A 22,260-nucleotide genomic window follows, 5' to 3' on the forward strand; every position below is an offset into this window, starting at 1 on the left:
TTCACAGTCTTGTGTGCAGAGGTAGCGCAATTTACACACAAATGCACAAGTTCATGTGCACATACCACTGTAAACTTTTGTGTTACACCCAGCTTCCAGATACCCTTTCTTCACCTCTGGCAGCCAGCCCAGACTACTCTGGCCAGAATCATGGGAGACTCTAAGGCAGAGCACAGCAGAAAATCAGAGCCATCATTTATTTTCCAGCACTTCCCATGTTAGGCCATTTAGGTCTTGTCTGCAATCTGTGCTGCTGCCGGTACAGAATTTCTGAATCATTGTTGAATATGACTTTAGTACTAAGAAGCGCTAGTGAGGGTTCCACAAGGTACTCAACCCTGTTAAGTATTCTGTATACAAAGATAAGCCAATGGTCTAATATCTAGATCTGGCAAAAGCACGTGTGGTTGACTTTGTGACTACTCCACTGAATATGGGCTTGGGAATTCTTGTGTGGCTGCAGATATGCTAATATACAGGTATATATTTATAGAATAAAGGCCAGTTTTTCCTCAGTCTGTATAACATTTAATAATTATTAAAGCAGACTGAAAGTTTAATTTTATTATGTAAGCTGGACCTTTTAGAACAAAAGGTACATTGCACAGCTGTGAGATTTTTAAAGGACCAGTACTATATGCTGTGATATTTATGAGTGTGATTGTATCTAATGCCAATATTTGCTGCAGATTAGATTGTATGTGTATTTGTGAACAAAGGAACACTGAGGTTTCTTTACTTTCCAAATCACTTAATGGTAGTTCACTTAATGCTTAAAATCCTCTCCATGTAACATGCATACACAATTAACTTGATCTGTGCTTGCTTTTGATGTAGATCAGTAATTTGCTCCTTTATGAAATTTTAAATGATGGAATTTTTATTGAGTGGTGATTCATTATGTAAATGACCTGCATATAATGGAACAGCCATTATGAAATCTGATATATCTAAACTACTTGTGTGGATAGTGTTTGATTTCACTGTATGAATGCACAGGGAAAGTTATACAGGAAATGTAAAATCTCACTATTGTGGATTTCAATTAATGAATTGTTTTGAAGTCTTCGACTTGATTTTTTTCTTCTGGAAAAGCCTCTTGACACTGTTATGAAAAATACTAATAGATCCAACAGGGAACATAAACATGTGGATTACACATTTTGACAATTTTTTCAGCATTAACCAAACATTGCTCTGTATTTAGATGAAAAGATATGCAGTGTAATACAATTTTGTCCAGTATCTTCCACATCCTTGCCTAGCAATGCTACATGTTGTCATTTAGAGATGAAATGGTTTAAGTGGTTTTAGGAAGAGATGCCCAAATGAGGCTTTAATGTCCCTGGCATAGATTCTTATTAAGAAAATTTGAGATATAACTTTATCCACAGCATCTTTTCCAGGCCTGTGTATAGTTACGTGGTGTTTCCTAAGTGTTGGTAGAAAAACAAAGAAGTGAGAGAGGTTTGTAGATTCAAAACAGAGATTAGTAATATGCATCAAAGCTAAGCATTGAATGAAATCTATTACAGAGGTTTCCGGTCTCTCCAGCTGATGTGCTATATGTGGTTGGCCTTTGGCAGGGGTCAATGAAAGCACCATACTGTGAATTGAAAACCTCTTTTAGCTCCATAGAGTTTGCTCAGCGAAGTTATTTTCGTGATGCTACAATGCATGAAACAATTGGCACAGGAGTGAAAAGGATGTGGGAATATGGACAGAATCAGTCCATAGCTGAAAGGTATCGTGAGGCTCTGATTCAACTATTAAACAATTGAGTTTATTGCTGGTAGGCCCTCTATTGAAATCAGACTATTACAACACTTCCAGGGTTGGGAATAAAGAGCTGTGGTGCACCTCCGGGTGTGCCGGAGTGGTGAAATGAAGTCACAGAGTAGGAAAAATTGCAAGGAATGATTGCAACCTCAGTCTGTAAGTAGACTTTATATCAATACAAAGCATTAGGAAAATGAAATGGATCTTTTTTGTCACTGAAGAGATTGCAGTTCCATTGAAATGTCAGAGTTGAAGCACCTACGCATGACAATAATACATAGAAGTTAAATGGACAATACAGATGAGAAAGCTGTCTTTTTATACTGAACTGTTATGTGAGACAAAGTTTGTAGTGTAGGACTATGATAATGAAATTTGTGGCGCATATGGCAAAAAATATGCCACAGAATCAAGCAGCATGAATGACAAAGCAATAATCATAGAAGAACACAATTCTTAAGGTAATAAAAGGCAGCTTTAAGATTGATAATATATTAAAATTGTTGAACATCTGAACTGAAGTTTGTTACCTTTCACTTGTGAATTCAGTGCTTTCTATCACAGAGATCCGAAAGAGACATGTGGCCCACAACAATGCTCAAAAATGTAGAATTAATAATTCATGTTCCTGTAAAGTGTCACGTTTACTAACAGGGAAAACATGTAACAACATTAGTGTTTGTTTCTCAATATCAACTAAGATGTTATCTCATCTTTTTAAAATTTTCATTAATTTCAGGTAGTTTTTATTTGGTGTTCAACTCCTGGTTGATGGGTCAGGTTCACTTATCTTTTAGAAAGTGAAAGATTTCCAGTCTCACTTCCTGAAATAAGGAGTAAAGCTACCTAATTCCAGCAAGATACTCTGCTTGAGCAGGATTTTGCAGAAGTGTCATGCTTTTGTCCCCTCTGCTTCAGGAGGAGAATACCTGGGGAGACGTTACTCCAGTCATTTACATTTTATCCAGCCTGATCTAACCACACACAGAGAGCAGATCTGTATGATGTGGTGATAAAAAAAATCTTAGTACTGTGTTCATGGGTGATTCTTACCTTTGCTGAATGGAACTGGTGGTAGCAGCACATAAAGTGCTGGCAAGCATATCTTTGATGAGACAACACCAAATCATCTAGGCTGTCTTCAGAGGATAGGAGAGTAATGCCAGAATCCTGTCCTTATTACTGGTAGGACATTGGAGATGATCATAAGAAGGCAGAATCATAAGAAGGCAGAGGGGAGCAGAGCTGTAGCAGCCACGAGTACATGTTTCATCATGTTGCTATGAAGTTATACCAGTTCATATTGCTAAATAATACCCTGGGTTGATATGGGAGATAGCTGTCTAAAGAGTAGGGGGAAAGATGGATTTCACCACAAGGTGATGGTCTTGCTTTGGCAAGGTGTATGTTGCTACCTGTGGAGTGTGCCTTTGGGAAACATACATTTGATCACTCTGGATCAGACTGTTAATTGCAAATAGAGAGGAGGGTTAAAATTCTCAGCAGTAAGATTGTTGTCAACTTGTATTTTCCAATTATTTATGAATTTAAATGTTTCAGTCTTGCAGTAAGGAGCAAAAGCTTCAAACAATTTGGATTTAATGTAGAGGGCACAAATTCAGCAGGAATGAAGACTGTTATTACAGTATTAAAAACCCAGGCTTTTAAAAGCCAGCATCGTGGACTTTAGAGCTTAGAGAAATTCAGATGAGAATGTTGTTATGGGTAATGTTTTGTTTCATATTGGTAATACTGAGTGTTCAGTTGTTAAACCTCGTTAGTGAACAAAAAGATTTTGTTAGCCAAATAGAATAATACAACAGTTAAAAACTGGGACCAGGTGAGTTACTGATGTCTGGCTGGGTAGCCATAATCCGTACAAGCACTCTGAGGACAAAGAATCAATATTACTCTACTTGTTTGCAAAATAACAGGAACTGTCATGCTGTTTTCCATGTTCAGAGTTTTACTGGAGGTTTAAGTTAGTTATTAAGTAATTCAATATTTACCACTGTGGAGCCCCTGTTAAACGGCCTCAAAAAGCTTTTATATGAGCAATCGTTCTATCTTTAGCTTAGTCAAAATCAACAGTCAGACTTCCTATTTCGAAGGAGCTTGTTGCTGAAAGAGTTAGAACATGAGCTGAGTCATAATGTGTGAGAGGGCATAGCAACATCTACCTTTAGCATCTGCCTCCGGAGTATTGAAAAGTTTCATGTAAACATGAGCATACAGCCCTACAACTTGGAGCTTTTTTTCAGGGCTTTTTGAGATCAGAAATTACTATTCACTGACAAAGAGTTGCATTAGATCCTGCTGTAATTAGCGTTGTTCTAACTGCTCGTCATGTTGCAAAGTTTGCATAAGTTATCTGATATTTTGTTTGCTTAGACTGAAATCTGAACTTGTAGGGGTGCCTGGTATATTAGTTTTTGCTGAAACGACATTCTTCATCGGCAAAAATCCCAGAGAAATCTGTGTTGCTTCAGCAGGAAACAAGAATAACTTTATTGCGTTGAGGCTGCATCAGACTTAATTTCACTTGTGACCCAGTGTGGACTAGACTGCAGTTCACAATATGCCTGGACCTAGAGGAAAACCACAGTGATAAAGCCCTGTCAGTAGAGCGATAATGGAGTGGAACTGCAGCCTGCATTTTGTAGCAGGTTTGTGCCTTGTCTGCACCAACCCAACACCTGAAACACTTGAGAAGGTAGGGTGAAAAGTCTAATTATTCTGAGGTATAGCAATCTAAAATTTGGTGTTCCTCTTCAGCACCAGTGTTTGGTCTGTGGATGATACGAAAAACAGCTCAAAGCTGAACCGTGGGTGAGTGTAACCTAAAGATGAGCAGTGTAATACAGAGCATGTTCAGACAGTATCATGTGAATGTACGTGGCCTTCCCCTTGTACTGTACCGGTCAAATCCAGTGCTGCTGTAACAGGAGATAACAGTTTTTCAGTCAGCAAATTTTGTCATAAAATGGTATTTTCTCTTCATTTACCTTCAATAGATAGAAATATTTAATGAACTTAATTGTAACACTAATGGGACTGAGTTTTATTTGTGAAGAATAAAAACTTTGTTAATATCTAATTCTGTTACTATATTAGTGAGATGGTTGACTTTTCTATTAGTACTTAAAGAAGCCCTCAAAAAATAATCACTGAAGCTTCCTAGTGGAATTACCTCTTGATGTTTTATACTAAAAGCAGAAAAATGGTCAGTAGGAATTCAGTTTGATATAATTTTAGAAAATAAAAATGCCCACTGTCAGGGGATATTGAAGTGTTTCTTGAAATAAATTACTGTGTTTGATTACCTAAACCTACGTTTCCCTTTCATCACAATTATCCCAATTGTTAGCACATGCCTCAAAGGGGTTTTGTCCCCTCGATACGACTTATTGCATGTGCATTAAAAAGAAATAGTAGATTTCAGAGCATTCCAATTTTCTGGTCACTTTACAGAACTCCTTGGCAATGATAATCTTGCAGTTAACTTTTGGGCAAGAATTGAAGACCAGTCAAGAGGTTTTAACTGGCTGCAGCAAATTATTTGAGGAATGAAAAAAACATTATTCAGCAGGACTGCATTCTCTTGCTATTTTCATATCATTATTTTCTTAAGCTGGTAATGAGATGGGCTGGGAAATTGAGAGATCACAGGATAGCAAGGAGTTGGGTCAAGATTTTGACCAGTAGTATGCTGTGAGAAGCTTCAGTGCCCCACATTTTTTATCAAGTTACCGCAAGCAGCCAAGTGTCAGACCATTCCACTGTCAATATCCCACTCTAGCACTCAACAGTTTATAGGGATTGTGGTAGAACTGCTATTATGGTCTGTGGACTTTCATGGTCAGTAAGAAAGTTGTTAGCTGACTCTAAAGAGGCAGGCAAGGACTCAGACATCTCTCAGAGAAGTAGTTAAAAATCTTCTGAGACAAGAATATTCAAAATGAGGCAGATTTCACTGGTCTCTTGAATTTGATCTATTTTGAGCCTTCTGGTTTTGGAGAGGCAAAAGCAAAATACCCTACATATATGCAATGGCCTGGAGCTTTGCAAGGGGCTTACTCTATCAACAGGGGGAAAAAACTGAACCCATTCTGAATTTTGCAGAGTAATGTATGCCTTGAATATAATAAGTCTTGGATTTTAGCTTAGAGGTTTTTAAAAACATAGGATTTTTCTTTTTGAGAAATCATGTTCTTTGACCTCTGCACTTGGTAACTTTGGGGCTTGTGCCAATGGGACTCCTCGGCTTTTGCTTGATAGTGTGTGTTCTGCTCTTAAAATACATTCCCTTTCCAATAAATGTGTCAAGCAGAGGTTAGGATCAGTGGCAATATTTGTGACTGTAGTCCACATCTTGTTACAGAAATTTGTTTAGGAACCTTCAAAAATACATAGAAATGTTCTTTAGGAGTGATGTAGAGGAAAACTCCCTTCACGAAATGCTTCTGCTCTGTAGAGAAAAGTGCATGTTATACAGTGCTACATTCACAATTTAAGAATATTATTTATACCTGTTAAATTTATTGAATTTGAGGACAGATTAGGAAAAAGAGTTTTATACATGTTTTACCTTCATGGTCACTAGTGGAACCTCAACAAAAAACTATATTTAGGTATCTTAAATCCTAAATCTAACCTGCTGATATGTGATAGTGGCCACAATTTTCTTGTGCAGAAAGACCTTTACCGGAGCTGCAGTACTAATCCCAGCAATGGATAAATTCAGGAAAATGTCTTACTAGACCTAATGGCAAATTTAACACTGGATTTAGCATTTGTCATCTTACTTTAGAAAATAAAAGTACTGAAGGTATAGATAATTCATTGTGAATACTTGTTTTGGTTCCTACCTTACATTCTGTGGGTATGAGAACATTTCAGGAGATCATAATTGCCAAGTTGACTGCGCATTAGTCAAATAACAAAAACAAGGAAGAAAAAACCTCTGTCCATCCTTTGCTTCACCAGAGGACACTTCAGCGTCACAGCCGTGGAGGTAAAGTTCGGAGAAACGATTTGGGCAGCATGCTATGGGAGTTTTCAGCTGGCAATTGATTTGAGCAGGGACTAGGGGAGATTGCAGCCACTTTTACTGACAGTCTGTGCAGGTATATGCAGCATGCTGTGTAGCAAACTTAATTAGGCAGTACTGGGTTAAACTTGTGAACCTTGAGTTATTTAAATGCTTTTTAAAACCTCTCCACTCTGGGTTATCATTTTCTCAGCACCTCTTGGTCAGAATTTCTAAACGTGTAGCTGTTGCTTTCTTGCTTAATGGCACATCTGCCTGGTTGGCTTTCTACATGCAAGCTGGGAGTGCTCATCCTCATTCAAAGTGGGACCATTAATGAGGGACATATAATGCATATGCAGCCAGATCACATAGGTTTGTGCAGATTTTTTAAATTATAAAGTGCAAATGCTACATTAAAAAACCCAAGGAAAATACATTTGCAGCGTAAGAAGGAAAACGATGTTACATTCCTCTCACAATTCAGGAACTGATAAAGCATTTTGCTCAGCCTTAATGATTGCAAAAGCACTTAGGTAAATCTATGTGTGGGAAATTTAAACCTGTAAGATAACTATTTCATCATAGCAGTTATAAACACATAAAAGCAGAGCATTACAAAGGAAGCTGCTTGGCAGTGCTTAGTCCATGGATACTAGTAGGTGTTGATGTTTGAGTTTCTTTACAGTTCCAGTAAAGCAGTGCATGGATGGTCCCGTGTTTTTTACCAGCAAAGTGGGTTTATAGGTAAAAAATGATAGGGCAACTAAATGTTTGAGAAAAGATAAGGAGAATTAGTCCTTTCATTCCTAATCTGTGTTTTAAGAGCTTGCCAGGGAAGACAGCAGCTCTGGTAGCTGCAATGGTCTTGTGTTATACTAAGTGTGCTTTTGCTGTTGTTAGAGTCAGTTTGCATTGCAAGTGGCAGAGAGATAGCAAATTGCTGTTTTTGCTACCAGGCTATAAAATTGCTGGATTTTAGAAAGTGTCAGAAGAGGAATAAGTGGATAGATCCTAGTTTTGAACCAGGTAAAGCTGCACCATCTGGAAGAAGCTGATCCTGCAGAGCCAAATGCCAGAATATCGGAGGGAGAGAGAGAGAGATTGAAAGTAAACACATTTTGAAGAGGAGCATCTCGGAGCAGACTGTCTAGGAATGTCTTCTACATATCTTTTCCTGAGGGGATCCAGCTTCATCTGATAATGTTGATAGTGGTTATAGTGCAGGATATTCATAGAGAAATGGATTAAAGGTTTGTTTTGTTCTGTTTTGTTTTCTCCCTCTTGCATTTGGAAAACTTTCTGCCAGCAATGTATGTTCCTGATGTAAAGCATCAACATTTTTGTGCATCTGTCTGCCTGCTTCTGAAAGGCAAGCAAATTATGTTTAATTCTAGGGGTGGTTATCTCACTCGGCTCTTCTGAATGGTGAACAGCAAGAAATTGTGATACACATAGATAATTTGTCATATCTAGCATTACTAATGGGTAATTAAAAGCTGGAAAGACATCCCTCCCCAAAACAAAGCAAAGAATCCCCCTCTACCCAACTTTTTATGTGTAGCACCCTTCTTTTCTTTCTTTTACAATCATTTAAAAAGTCAATGTTGATGGAATGCTGCCTATTTTCTATGGCTGATCTGTTTCACTCTAGCAGATCCTCACCATCCTGTGAGCTGCAAGTTTTAATGGCTCAGAGGAGGTGCCAAGCATCTATGTCCTGTTCACAGCTGTGCTGCTTGAATGTGTGTGACCTTCATCATACAGCTTCACCCTTCACGCTGCTGACTCCCTACCTGCTAAATGGCAGCAGTGCTAACAGCTGAATAAAAAGTTCTCCAAACGGCAAATGCATAGCAAGTACTATGTATTTTGTTCTGTGGAGTTACGTTTCTCTTGGTGTCACACAGAGCATTTTATGAATACAAACATTTCAGTAAAATAAAATGCTCATGTGAAATCCTTTCCATATAATCCACTTAAAGCAGTCATATCCACTGGTGTGTTGACTGTTGCTTACATAAGCTGTGTTTAACCTAGATTTTTGTTTGACATGATTTTTTCTCTTTTTCTGAGGGGGAGTAAGTGCTGTTGCTCCCATTGATGCTGAAGTTCCAAATAAATACAAAGGCCCCAATATCAGTTTGTCTTTGCTTTTGTAAAGGATCCAAATTAAAATTTTCTTTCTAAATATGTTTACCAAGCTGAGACTCAGTCCACTGGTTCATCATTAGCTGCTGTAACAACTTTGTGTGATCGTAAAATAAAATCAGAATTTCTGAATTCTAAACAGTTTTCTCTTTTCCAGGGTGTTCCTAGGAAACTGTTTCTCCAAAATACTTTAGTCTGTAAGACCAAAAGGAAGTGTTGTGGTCATCTAGTCAAACCACCTTTGACCGGTTGTCATATGACTCACCAGAATTAATTTCTATTTGAAGTGGAGTGTAGCTTTTAGAAGTAGTCCAATGTTAATTAGAACAGTGCCAATAATGGAAAGTTTCCAGAAGTTTTTAAGATGTTCTATTTTTTGCTTTATCTGAGGTTATTGAGCTTTAACTTCTAGCTATTTCACATTACTTTAACTGTCTGTGAGTGTGAATAATACTCCTCTATAGCAGTTTGATGATGAGCATATGTGTTTGGACACCGTGACTTAAAATGCCCATAAAATTCCCTTCCTCAGCTAGGAACACCTCCTAGAACCATTTTCTTGTGGATCTGTCTGTCTCTTTTCATCATTATTGGGATTTTTTCCTGGGTCCTTGCTGTGTCAACACACTTCTCTTGCCTGGGATGCAGGAAGCTAGCAGTGAGGCTTGCAGTCCTGCGCAGTGCAGATGGACGGTAAGCTTGCTTAACCTTTTATGTGCCCAGGTACACTTCGATGAGGTAGTCTGAAGAAGGCATTTTAGTAATTTAGTACTGTCACCTTTGTGAGAGACTGAGATTATTTTTTTACTATCTGCTTTGACTTTCACATTGTCCCGGCAAGTAGTGAAAATACAATCAAGTGGTTTTAAGTTATTGTCTGGTGGTAATATATGTGGTGTTAATCCACCAGAGTCAGTTTTGTCCTTCAGTCTCTCCTATTAGCAGGTAAAGGAACTAGACAGAAGACTTGAGATATAATAATAGTACTAACAGGAAAGTTTATGAAAGCTGTTATGGTTTTTGAAGCTCCTGAAATGTCTTCCCTGGCAAGAGCAGACATCTCTGTAGCCCATCCCAGATTATGTCAAACAAAGCTTATGTTTGTATACTTCAGAAGATGTATGTTTGCAAATCTGAAGATTGTCTTGGTCAGAAGGAGAAAGGTTTTATTGGTACAGAGATTATTCATAGCCAGTAATCATATACAGAATCACATTTATATTAGGCCATTGTAAAGTCCTTTTATCCCAACAGAAGGCAAAGTAGAAATAGCTCATAAAGATTGTTATCAAATGACATAAACATAGATAGCAGAAATTTTGGCAAGACTGTAGAGACCACACTGCAACCTAATACAAATGGTCTGAATTGAGACCGAAAAGCTTTAGTATACACAGTTGAAAAGTCTATCCCATAAATGATAGCCATGAAAATAATGTTTTTTATTTTCTTTTTCTCAGTTTATAATATGACTGTTGTGAATTATGAGCACAGAGAAATGGATCCATAACTAAGTGACTGTTCTTGGCACATTTCTAATGTCAGAACATGCACAGGGACTATCTAGGAGTTGCAAAGCTGAGATGTTGCCCTTGGTTCAGCCAGGACTTTAAAATAAATAAAATCAGTAACCAGCAGGTTCGTTAATCAAGCATCACTCCAGCCTTTACGTGGTCTGACTTCCAGAAACTGAGAGATACCACCTCACTGGAGGTACTGTCAGCAATTTGTGAGGTGTGGGAATAGTACTTCAGTTGAAAAAACATTTGCTTTTCTTCAGCCTAATGACTGCAAGAAAAGAAAGTTCAGTCCTTTTTCATTTGCCTGGGGGTTGGACTCCAACGTTTCCTCAGGCTGGCTGTATGTGTAGCTCTTCGCAGTTTATTTCAGATGGTGATGATGATGATGATGTTTAAGAGCTGCCTGCAGAAATCAGTATTTTAATAGCAGAAAACGTCACTGACAGCTGCAGGACTGCAGTTCAGGGCAGAAAGAGGTATGCTGAAGCTTGTGTCACAGTCTCAGGAAAAGAGAGATTAAGCCAGCAATGACTTTAAAGGACACAGGATGTTCCCCTTTTCTACTTATGTTTGGGTTTTTTTTCACTACAGCTTGTGCCAGAGGAGACAATGCAAATTCCCATCTCTTATTTGAAGTGATAGATCAGAGACAAAGATGCTGGCCATGAAAGAAATAGGCGTGTCTATCAAGTTGTGCTACAAGGCCATCTGAAATGCTGAAGAACTGGTGAAATGAGGTGGTGTAAAATATGCCACTGATACTTCCATAAAGAGCAAAATTATTTTTAATATTTCAAAACTCTAAAACTGAAGCTTGATATAAGTGCTTTTGGCTCAATTCTGGATTTTAATTACCTACTTCTAAGTATATGGTATGCACAGAGTAAGTTTGGAAAAAAATAATCTAGATTTTTCTTATGATTAGGGTTATACTAAACAGTAGTGATACAGGCACTATCAAAAAACAAAAAAAAACAAACCTCAGACGGGATCAACTTTCCCTGTGGCTTAAAGTACTCTGATCAGAAAACTGCTTGATTTCATATTTAGTATATGCTTTGTGACTGAATTTTTCCATGGCGGATTTATGTAAAGTTTCCTTGTTGGCAAAGCATCATTAAACAAAAGTCCTGGAAATATACCGAGTAGTAGATGGTAGTTTCTTCTTCTGTAGAGAGCAACAATAACATATGATGACAGTTTCAAGGGGGTTTTGATCAGTGAATAGGCTACTCAGGAGAAGTATTTGTTTTGGCAAGACCAATATACCACTGTTGAATATAATATAATGTAACACTTAATTATGGAATACTTTTACTGTCTCACTAGTTCTCAGTGGATTTGCTGAACTGCTGTGGATATCTACACCAATAGAATCCGTGGCAAACCCTTGACTGAATCAACACCTTTACAATTACACTGGTATTTTTGACATTTGAATTTGACTCCATGGCAGAGACCTGCCTTCCTGAGAAGTCATTTAGTAAATGATTTAAGGCCATCTTAAATTAGCACGTGCAGATGTCTGAAGGACTTAAATGATTTATGACAAGAGTTGTATGACTAGCCTAAGGAAAGAAAAAGAATATGTAAGAAATTTCTACAGGTTTATTTGTTATATATCATCATTGCTACAGTAATACAAACATAGAACCCAAGATATTTCAACTGCCAGATGTTAGACTCCAAAGCTAATTAAGTTTAGAGAGCTTAAAGTTTTATCCCCTAGTAGATACTGGATTTAGCACCAGCCTTTCAGTTTTTAAGAAGATTCAATTCTAGGCCTAAGTTAGATGGAGTTATGACATATCAGTTTATGTTCAGAGTGATATTAATACAGATCCTCATGGAGTATTGAAATTCTAGATGATTATGCAGTCCGAAGGCTAGATATCCTAATGTCATATGTAATGGTGTAAGCAGAGCTATCAGTTAGAGATGGTCTTTTTTTAAAGTGTGTTGCCTTATAACTCTTGAGTTGTTGGGAGGCAAGTTGTATGGCATGTGGCTATAAATGATTAATTATCTTATATAAACAGAAGTATTGCTTTTAAGCTGGTGTAATAAAGATTTTTCCTCACTTTTCCAAGTCTGAATTATTTCAGAGACTGACCCAGAGCATCTGAGCTGGTTAGGGCACTTCAGATCTAAGGGGAAATTCCCCAGTTGCTTGAGACACACTTTGCTTATGACAGCTGGAGCTGATGCTGCTGGAAGTGACCAGGCAGGAACCCAGGCCCCCTGGAACTTGTTCTCAGCTCTGCCACAAAGCTGCTGTGTGATTTTCATCCTGTAATTTTGAACTGCTCTGTGGTCTGCTGTGGTACAGTGCACAAGAGGGGTGGCTGGGCAGAGGCCATGGCCACGTTCACTCAGCAGTTGCTACAGTCGCACCTATGAATAGCAAACCTGCTGACACTTCCCCAGGGAGAGAAAATGTGAGTCTTTTTGCCTTTTGTTGTTCCCTACTTTTCCAGTGGGACATGAGTCCTGGCCAGCAGCAGACATGCTGAGCTTCTCCAGAATTTCAGTGTGATTCTTGTTCTTTGAGTAGCTCTCGCTGCTAATAAACTGCCTTGGGACAGAGACTGTGCATCTTCACTTCTACCCGGGCTGTGCCCTTTTCTCTTCCCAACTTATTGCAACTGTCTTGCTTCTAAAGCAGGAAGAAGAGTTTGAGGCCATGTATAGTTGTAGGCTGATACGTGTTGATATTTGTGAAGAGCTCTGGGCATGGGAAAGGTATAGTGGAAAGGCAAAGGGTGTTTCAAATACATTAAAATGCGCAGCTGTGGATCATTGTACCTTATGGATGTGTAAGTATGGCTATAGTGCTACATACATTATCTGTATGTAGCAAAGTGGGTGGAGACCACTGACTGGCTTTTCTGTGGCTATGAGATGGAAAAATGTGCGCTGAATTTCAGCTTTGTTCCACTGGTGAGACTGTGGTAGCTTGCCCTGCTGTTGTGCAAGATGTGTTTCTTGGGGCTTAAGTGGTAATTTCAAGCATTCTCTGCTGTCTTCTTTCCTCCTCTGCTTTTCTCTCCCCAGCCTGTCCTAACATCTGTGTCTTTTTTTATCTTGCTTTTTTCAGAATGTGTGGCATAATTAAGACAACTGCTTTGATTGTGGATTGTCATTGACCCTTGCTGAAGAAGCACTTCGTCATTCAGCACAAATGCATCACGTAGCACTGCTGAATTCATTGACTTTTTATCCAACTTTAGACCCCTACAGTTCGTAAAATGCTATCTGCAATAATTTTCCATGCTCTTGACCTGTGTCAACAGCTACTTTACCCAACTGTCTTCATTTATTTTTGTGGTGCAAACTGGCTGCTGCTACTATGACTCAGAGAATACTGTTAGGTCAGGAAAATAGCTTGATGTTTAATTATAATTTTAAAAACCCACAAAATTCTTCTTAAGCTGAACAGTCCAGCTTTGGGGGTCTCACTTCCGTGATTCTGCACATGGATAGCAGGAGATGTGCCAATAGTCTTAGTCACCCCTCCTGCATGCCTGAGTAATGGCTTCGGTCTCGGTTGTTCAGTAACCAGGATATAGCCCTCGGATATTACTATATCCTCCTGCACACTTCAATCATAAATTTATTGACTTTTTGTTTTTGTTACAACATGAAATGTAAAAAGAGTGTTGTCAAATGATATGCTTAAGTAGATCTTGGGTCACAGAAGATTTCATGATGGGACAACTAGGGTACGTATGGTTTTTGTTAGAAGCATAGATTCATAGAATGGTTTGAGCTGCAAGGGACCTTAAAGATCATCTAGTTCCAAGTCCCCTGCCATGGGCAGGGACACCTTCCACTCGACCAGGTTGCTCAATGCCCCATCCAACCTGGCCATCAACACTGCCAGGGATGGGGCATCCACAGCTTCTCTGGGCAGCCTGTTCCAGTGTCTCACCACCCTCACAGTGAAGAATTTGTTTCCAACATCTAATCTAAGTCTGCTCTCTTTCAGTTTAAAACCATTACCCCTGGTCCTGTCACTACACTCCCTGATAAAGAGTCCTTCCCCATCTTTCTTGTAGGCTCCCTTTAGGTACTGGAAGGCCACTATAAGGTCTGCATGGAGCTTTCTCCAGGCTGAACAAACCCAATTCTTGTCAGCCTGTCTTCACAGGAGAGGTGCTGCAGGCCCCTGATCATCTTTGTGGCCCTCCTCTAGACCTGGTCAAGCAGGTCTATGTCTTTGTCATGCTGGGGACCACAGAGCTGGATGCAGTACTCCAGGTGGGGTCTCACAGGAGCAGAACAGAGGGGCAGAATCCCCTCCCTCAACTTTGTAGCCACACTTCTTTTGAGGCAGCCCAGGATACAGTTGTCTTTCTGGGCTGTGAGTGCACATTGCGTGCTCATATTCAATTTTGCACCCACCAATACTCCTGAGTCCTTCCCCACAGGGCTGCTTTTAACCCACTCATTGCCTAGCCTGTATTTGTATTTGGGATTGCTCAGACCCAGGTGCAGGACCTTACACTTGGCCTTGTTGATCTTCATGCTGTTCACATGGGCTCACCCCTCTAGCCTGTCAAGGTCCCTCTGGATGGCATCCCTTCCCTCTAGAGTAGAAACTAGAACAGTCTTTCTCCTATGGCCAATCTGGGCCAATCACAGTCTCATGTTCTGTCTCTGAGAGTGGCAGCCCTACTCCCGTCCTTTTCCCGTCCTTTTATAATTCATATGTATGTGAGTGGTGAGGGTCTTCAGGCAAATGAAGAATTATGTGTGCCAGATGCAGCATGAGATCGACCCCATGGGGAAGGAGGATGCTCGCCCAGGATGCTGCAATGCTGTCCAGTGCCAACTTCCCACTGACGTGTGTAATGTTCCCTCTTCTGCTGGTCTGTCCTGGCTCTGTAGAGATTTGCTCCTTGCTTGGTGATACTTTCCACGTCCCCTGTCTTGAGTTTTCTCTCTCCCTGTTTCTCTTAAATCTATAGTGTTCCCATGGCACCTGCTTTCTTGTTATCTGAGCAGGAATTTCTAAGTTCTTCTTACAAGTGTAGGACAGATTGAGGTGAATGACAGCAGGACAAGGGATAAAGCCATGATTACATTTGGGAGTGGCACCTTCAGCAACTCTTCTTCACAGACTGAAGACCTACATCTTCATGTTTAATTGTGCAATATAAAAATCATAGATTCTGGTATGAAATGTATAACCTACTTCAAAGTTAGGGTGGTTTTTTCCCCCATGCATATTTTCCTCAAAATGGAAAGGATTACATGCCAGCTTGCCTGTAACTTCTGCTTTATTGTAATGGCATTTTCACATACTGAACTTGACACGTTTTTAGTCAATTTGAAAATATTTATTCAAGCAAACACTCTCACGATAGATTTGAAAAAGTACTCTTTCACAAGAGTGTAATGTTTGTATGTTAAAAACCACACCGCTTTTAAAAATTGGTAGATTATTTTTTTCAGCATGTTATTTTTTTTTTCCATTTTTCAAATCTTTTTTTCACAGTTTTATTACACTGGAGGAAGTCTTGCTCCAGCATACTTACATGGGGCTCCTTTGCCAATAATTCTATTGAATGAATGAGAGTGAAAATCGTAGAAATTAGTTTTGTTTCACACAGACCTAGCATTACATTATAATTTTTAGTACTTAAAGAGAGTGTTTGAATTAGCTCAGAGCACCTTTTATGCGACAGCACTGTTCTATGCATGTCTGTAAAGAAAAGCTGCATCGTGCACAGAACAGCCCCATGAGTGCTGAAGTGACAAGGCTGGAAATGGTGATTTTTTAATTTTTTTTTTTAGTTTGGTCTCCAATCTGGCTTGGCTTTGATTTCTAGACTTTCAGGAAATGGAACTTTTGAAGCTGAAGTCAATGGGAAAAAGGGCACTGTTCCCCCTCAGTAAGTGTGACTTTATGGAAATGTTAAAATGCACCTCATTGTTTGCATAGAGTCTCCTTTTGGCAAGAAATGGGAATCTGTATAATCAATTACTCCAGAGATTTTCCTTCAAGGCCTTCAGGTTAGAAAGTGTGGACACTTTTTGAAAGAAAATATTTTTATACGAATGAGCTCTTTTCATACAAAATCAAACAAGCCCAAGATATAACAGGCATTTGACAGTGGCATGTGGATGAATACCCATAAAATACTCAAATACATGTCAGAATACTAAAATAACTGCTGAGTCTTGACCATGTGTTCATTAATATAACCCAGTGATTGCACAATTTCATTTAAACTGGCGAGTTTATCTGTTCACTTAATACAGAAAAAACCTAACCCCTGTGGTTCAGTGGAGTGAGCTATTCTGCTTTTATATCAATTATATTTTCTGTAAACCAAATTTTATACACTGACAACTCAGATGAGAACGTTGTCTGCCTATGTTTTTAATTGTATTTTAGATGGCTGTAACAGTACGTCCTCAGAACAAAAACAGTTAGTAAGCAGATCTCAACATAAGGTGTCTGCTAATAGTCTTCCAGACAAGGCTATAATCAGGACTGCGATCAGGCATGTTGTGGTGTTTTAGATTACTCTGTTTAGTATCTTGCACTGTCTCCCTCATAACGTGCACAGTCACTGACTGGGAATGGCCATTTTGACTTCCCCCTTTCACTGGTGCGGGTATCTGTAGTGCTCAAAGTGGGTCCTAATGTTTTACACCAGGTTTGTCTAGTTTGGAGAAAAGGAGGGGAGGTGGAGAGGGTGGTGCTGGTCTCTTCTCCCTGGGATCCAGCGATAGGACACATGGGAATGACTCAATAGTGCACCAGGTAAAGTTTAGGCTGGACATTAGGAATCATTTCTTTACCCAGAGGGTTGTCAAACACTGGAACAAGTTTCCTAGACAGGTGGCCCCAAGTCTGCAAGTGTTTAATAGGCATTTGGACAATGCCTTTAATATACTTTAACTTTTGGTCAGCCCAGAATTGTTCAGATAGTTGGACTAGATGATCGTTCTAGGTCCCTTCCAACTGGAATATTCGATCCTATTCCATTCTATTCCATTCCATCATTAGAGAGCTGTCTGCACTATCTTCCCATATGAATACTTAGGCTAACATGCCATTTATTCCCCTCTGTATTTGTATGAAATCAAATGGCCCTTTCACTTACAGTAATTTTGTGCATACATAGAATTGTCATTAGGTCTCATGGGAAGACAAGAGGTTAGATTTCTTTTTTCTGGCTTTGGATCTGATCACGCAAGCTGCACAGCCCTCATGTAAAATTACTTTTTCGTATGTTTTCCCACACTTTGCTAGGAGGTGAGGAAATGGGAATTATGGGCAACATCCAGCATGTAAAAAGGGCAGGCCCTGCAACAGACTCTTAATCTGAACTACAGTCACTTTTTTTTTTTAAAAAAAGAGACTAGATAAGATACAGAAAAATATTTATCTATACCTTACTAAAAGCTAACCATCTACTATTATGTGTTCAATTATTTTTCCAATAAACTGGAATTGTGCAATGACACAGCGTTTATGATTGCCCGGGCTAAATAACTGCCTGATAAGTGTTCTTGATAATGTCTGGAATAAAGGAAATAGAAAATGAATTAATTGGGCATTTTTTTTAAGGCATCAATATATGCATGTATCAGTCTCCACAAGTACTATGCTGCCTTTATGTTCCAACCTTTTTAATGGTCAGCAGATAACTGCGGCTGAATAGGCAGTAAATAAATGGAGGCAACATATTTTCACAGTGAATAGTAAGGATTTAGCAATTTTTCTTTTCAGGAAAAACCCTTTCATTTAAATGATATTAGGTGGTTGAAGTTCAAACTTGTGTGTTGCACAGGCTCCTGGAATACTTTACACTTGCCTGGCTCCATTTACAAAAGAAAGGCATTTTTCAAAAACTTCTCACATTTGCTAATGGTAGCTTTTATAGCAGCCTTGATGTACAGGAGTTCCTAATTACAAGATGCCCTGAGTCTCTGATTTGCAGCTCCTCAAGGCAATAGTAGTGTTGTACCTTCCTTCATTAATGTTTATGTATCCAAATCAGAAATTGTAGTGGTAGAAAGTTTAATCCTCTTCTGCTGAGTCTATCTCATTGTTTTTCCTTTGTTGGCCCTTTGACAACACTATCAGATCCTCAGATTGTGTTGGTGGTAGGCATTTGTAACTCCTCCCTGCAGACTCAAGATAGGGATGAGTTTTTGTAATGAGTTACCATGCATGGCAAGGTGTGCTCTGTGTGCTCTTGGCCTAGGCAGTGTTGAAATTTATTGACTTAAACAACTTTCTTAACATGGTTAACACTCCTACAGCTGAGGATGAGTCAAGACGACAGTAAATACTCTTTCAGCATAGAAGTTTGAGACCTCTCACTTAGTTGTAAATGTTTCAGGCACTGAGAGCGACATCTCATAAGGCTTGGAAGATGATCTATATAAACTGAAAACCATGATTGCTTATTGAGACCTGTTGAAGGTTTTTTGTTATTGGTTGCTAAATACTAGTAATAGAAGAAGATCTCGGTCCATGATCTGCGACAATCCAGGCAGCTGTGGAGTCAGGGATCAAATGATACACAGGATGCCTCTCAGTTGGCTTCAGATATGTTGGGAGGTCTGGGCTACCTGCAAGGAAAGAAAATAAAGATAAATAAGCTTCTGTTGTGAGGGTCTGCAAAAGAAGGCACGGATTAGTAGCAAGTGACAATGAACCCTAGTTCCTTATAAGTTGGTTCTAAATCAGCCTGTTTTCATGGAGCAGAGGTCTAGTCAAGAGGGTTGTTGATCCCACTCTAAAGCAGCTGTAAGGCTTAGTGCTTACCAGAGTCTTTTGGCTCTCCCTCCTCTGGCCTTTGCCCAGACATGCTCTGTGCATCTTACAGGCCTCCAGACTTTGTTACATCAAATGGCACCTAAGACTGACCAGCTGTCTGCTACTGCTGAAGGGACCTCTGGATCCTGTAATGTCTGAAGGGGACAGAGAGCTCTCGGCTCTTTGAGAGGGCATCCACCAAGATGGATTTCAGCCTGAGCTGAAAGGGAAGCACAGAAAGGCACACTATTAAATTTCTCAATTCTCTCAGTAGCAGAAAGAGATCTATGATTGTTCCTAGAACATTTAACAGAGAAATGGGCTGTATATTTTCTCCTCTCGAAGAATACTCTTGACCCTGAAGTTCTTGGGAAGAGCTTGGGAAGAGGAAAAATTCATTTCTTCTTTTTAGAGAAAACAATGAAGCCTTGCCAATCTTGGTAAAGAATGTCCTGGGAATCCTTTCATGGCAAATTCAGGGATGTCTTCCTGTATTTTCACCTGACCAAGTAGAGGCCAGAGTGGTATAATAGAGGTGGTGGAGGCAGGCGTGGTGTGGATCTGAAGCAGAATTTCTGTTAAGGTAAATGGACCTCTGTATAAGGATTTGAAGCTGAGTTGTGGATGCATAGTAGAGAGATTATCCTGCTCAGGGGAAACATTAACACCATCTCTGACAAGTGACAAATACATATATGAGCTGAAAGTAAACATTTTTTATACATTTGTATGTTCCTGTGCGTACATGGATATTCATAAACAGCACAAATAAAAGGTACAGAGTTGGCTGCTACTAGCAAATGGCTGTCTCGGAGAGAGGTGAATTGGATTTTTATAGTTAGATCCTGTGAAACAATTCAGCAGAAATATAGGCAGTCAGGAAGCTAGATGTGTGTAAACATAACTTGAGTTTCTGTGTGGATAGTTTATATTATTTACATTTATAGAAACTAACTCCCATTTAGAATAGCTAATGCAGAAATAATGGCAGAATCCTGTCTGCTCTAACCTTGTCGTCACTTCTGGTGTCGCCCTTTCTAGATCTGTCATGAATCTTTGAAGAGGTATAAGGCAGACAGGGATATAACTTTCTGAATTACATTTTTAACCATTATATTTCTTTTCCTGTTTCAGGCTCTTCTTGTTGTTGTTGTAATTTGACCTGTTGCTCGGTACCCAGCTGTTTCTCCTGAGGGAGAATATACTATAAAGTTTCAGAGTTCCTGTCTGAGACAGTCTTAATGAAGAGTCACTTTGATAAGAATACAGTTTAATTTTGGTTTTCTCATTCCAGGCGGTGAAGGTGATTTAGATATTGGTTTAGCAAAAAGTTTGAATAATTTTCTGACTGTTTTTGTTTTCAGGAACAGACTTCAATAACAATTAAAGAACAAAAACAAAAAAATCCCTCACCCTGTGAGAAATTTAATTAATTTATCATTGTAATATACTGTTATATCTTGTAAAAGTAACTGGATTATAAATTTGAAAGGAGCTAGTCTAATAACAAAAAATAATAAAATAATAATGATCAAAAGATGATAGTCAATGAAGTCCTTCTAGCAGGGGATTTAAGTAGTTGTTCAGGGAGATTTGTAACACTAACTAAATTGGATGTATTCCTTAGTGAACAGTATGCCAAGGTGAGCTGTGTGTTCCAACTGCCAAAATGAACTCTTTAACATGAAATATGTCTTGGACTACAGTAATGGGAAACTTCCCAAGATTTCACACATTTCTTGATAATCTCCACGGAACCTTAACACTTTCCATATGTTTTCCTGGTTGGCAGGTGGAGTGGATACAACAGCAGGTGGTTAAAAGAAGGATAAAGAGGGATTATAAACCTGGTGGTACCCAGTCCACTTATTTCAATGATCCCAAGTGGCCAAGCATGTGGTACATGGTAAGTACATACAGGGTCATTGGCCCTGTTTCATGCTAGCATTTAGTTGTGTGCTGTGATATTTTGAAAAAAGGCAAAATAGTATGTTCAGAAAAAGCAAATTTTGGGGTTTTTATGTAACTAAAGAAGGTCTGGAAACTCGTTACAAGAGTTATAAAGAATTCCCAGTGGGACCTGCAATAGAAAACATTTATTAATGCATTCATTCATGAATGCTTCCTATTGCAGGATGTCTTGGGAATTACTTATTAGAGGATAAACTTTCACCAAGGAGAATGGAAGAAACTTAGCCATACTCTGTGAGAGCATTGAAACCACTTGTTTTCAGTGTGCCTAGTTCTCTGTCTCCAACATGGTATAGTATGCGTGTGATATAAATGTCTCATGTTCTGAAACAGAAGAACCACAAAACACTGACTTCTCAGTGTTATAATTACACTGTTTTTATTAATTAACAATTGTATTGTTGAAATAAATGGGTTGCTTGTGCTGTGTCTGACATGAGCTGCATGTTTTCCAAGGAGAGTGGTTTTTTTTGTTGTTTTTTGGTTGTTTTTTTTTCCCTGATAGTCACAGTTAAAGCTTGAAGTGGAACTTCTGTATTTACAGTTTTTTTAAAATACCCTCATTTTGCCTAGGAAGGTGCAAGTCATAGAATCATAGAATCATAGAATGGTTTGGGTTGGAAGGGACCTTTAAAGGTCAAATCCAGTCCTCCTGCAAGTGACATCTTCAGCTACATCATGTTGCTCAGAGCACCATCCAAACTGGCCTTAAACAATTCCAGGGATGTGGCATCTACCACTCCTTTGGCCCTCTGGGCAATCTTTTCCAGTGTCTCACCACCCTCATAGTAAGAAATGTCTTCCTTATACCTAGTCTGAATCTACCTTCTTTTAGTTTAAACTGTTATCCCTTGCCCTGTCACAACAGGCCCTAATAGAAGTCTGTCCCCATCTTTCTTAGAAGCCCACTTGAAGTATTGAAAGGCCACAAATAAGGTCTCCCAGGAGCCTTCTCTTCAGGCTGAATGACCCCAATTCTCTCAGCCTTTCCTCATAGGAGAAGTGTTCCATCTCTATCCCTCCAATCA

General features: G+C 39.1%; 1 protein-coding gene across 2 annotated transcripts in view; it reads left to right on the top strand.

The window, feature by feature from the left end:
- Positions 1–22,260, top strand: part of PCSK5 (proprotein convertase subtilisin/kexin type 5) — a 246,494-nt gene that overhangs the window by 28,155 nt on the left and 196,079 nt on the right. For both annotated transcript variants that reach the window (XM_040580316.1, XM_040580315.1), the window contains exon 3: positions 21,054–21,167. In XM_040580316.1, the coding sequence (XP_040436250.1) occupies positions 21,054–21,167 (114 nt within the window). The remainder of the gene's footprint in view (positions 1–21,053; positions 21,168–22,260) is intronic.

Source organism: Falco naumanni, chromosome Z, assembly GCF_017639655.2.
Source record: "Falco naumanni isolate bFalNau1 chromosome Z, bFalNau1.pat, whole genome shotgun sequence".
NCBI lineage: Eukaryota > Metazoa > Chordata > Aves > Falconiformes > Falconidae > Falco > Falco naumanni.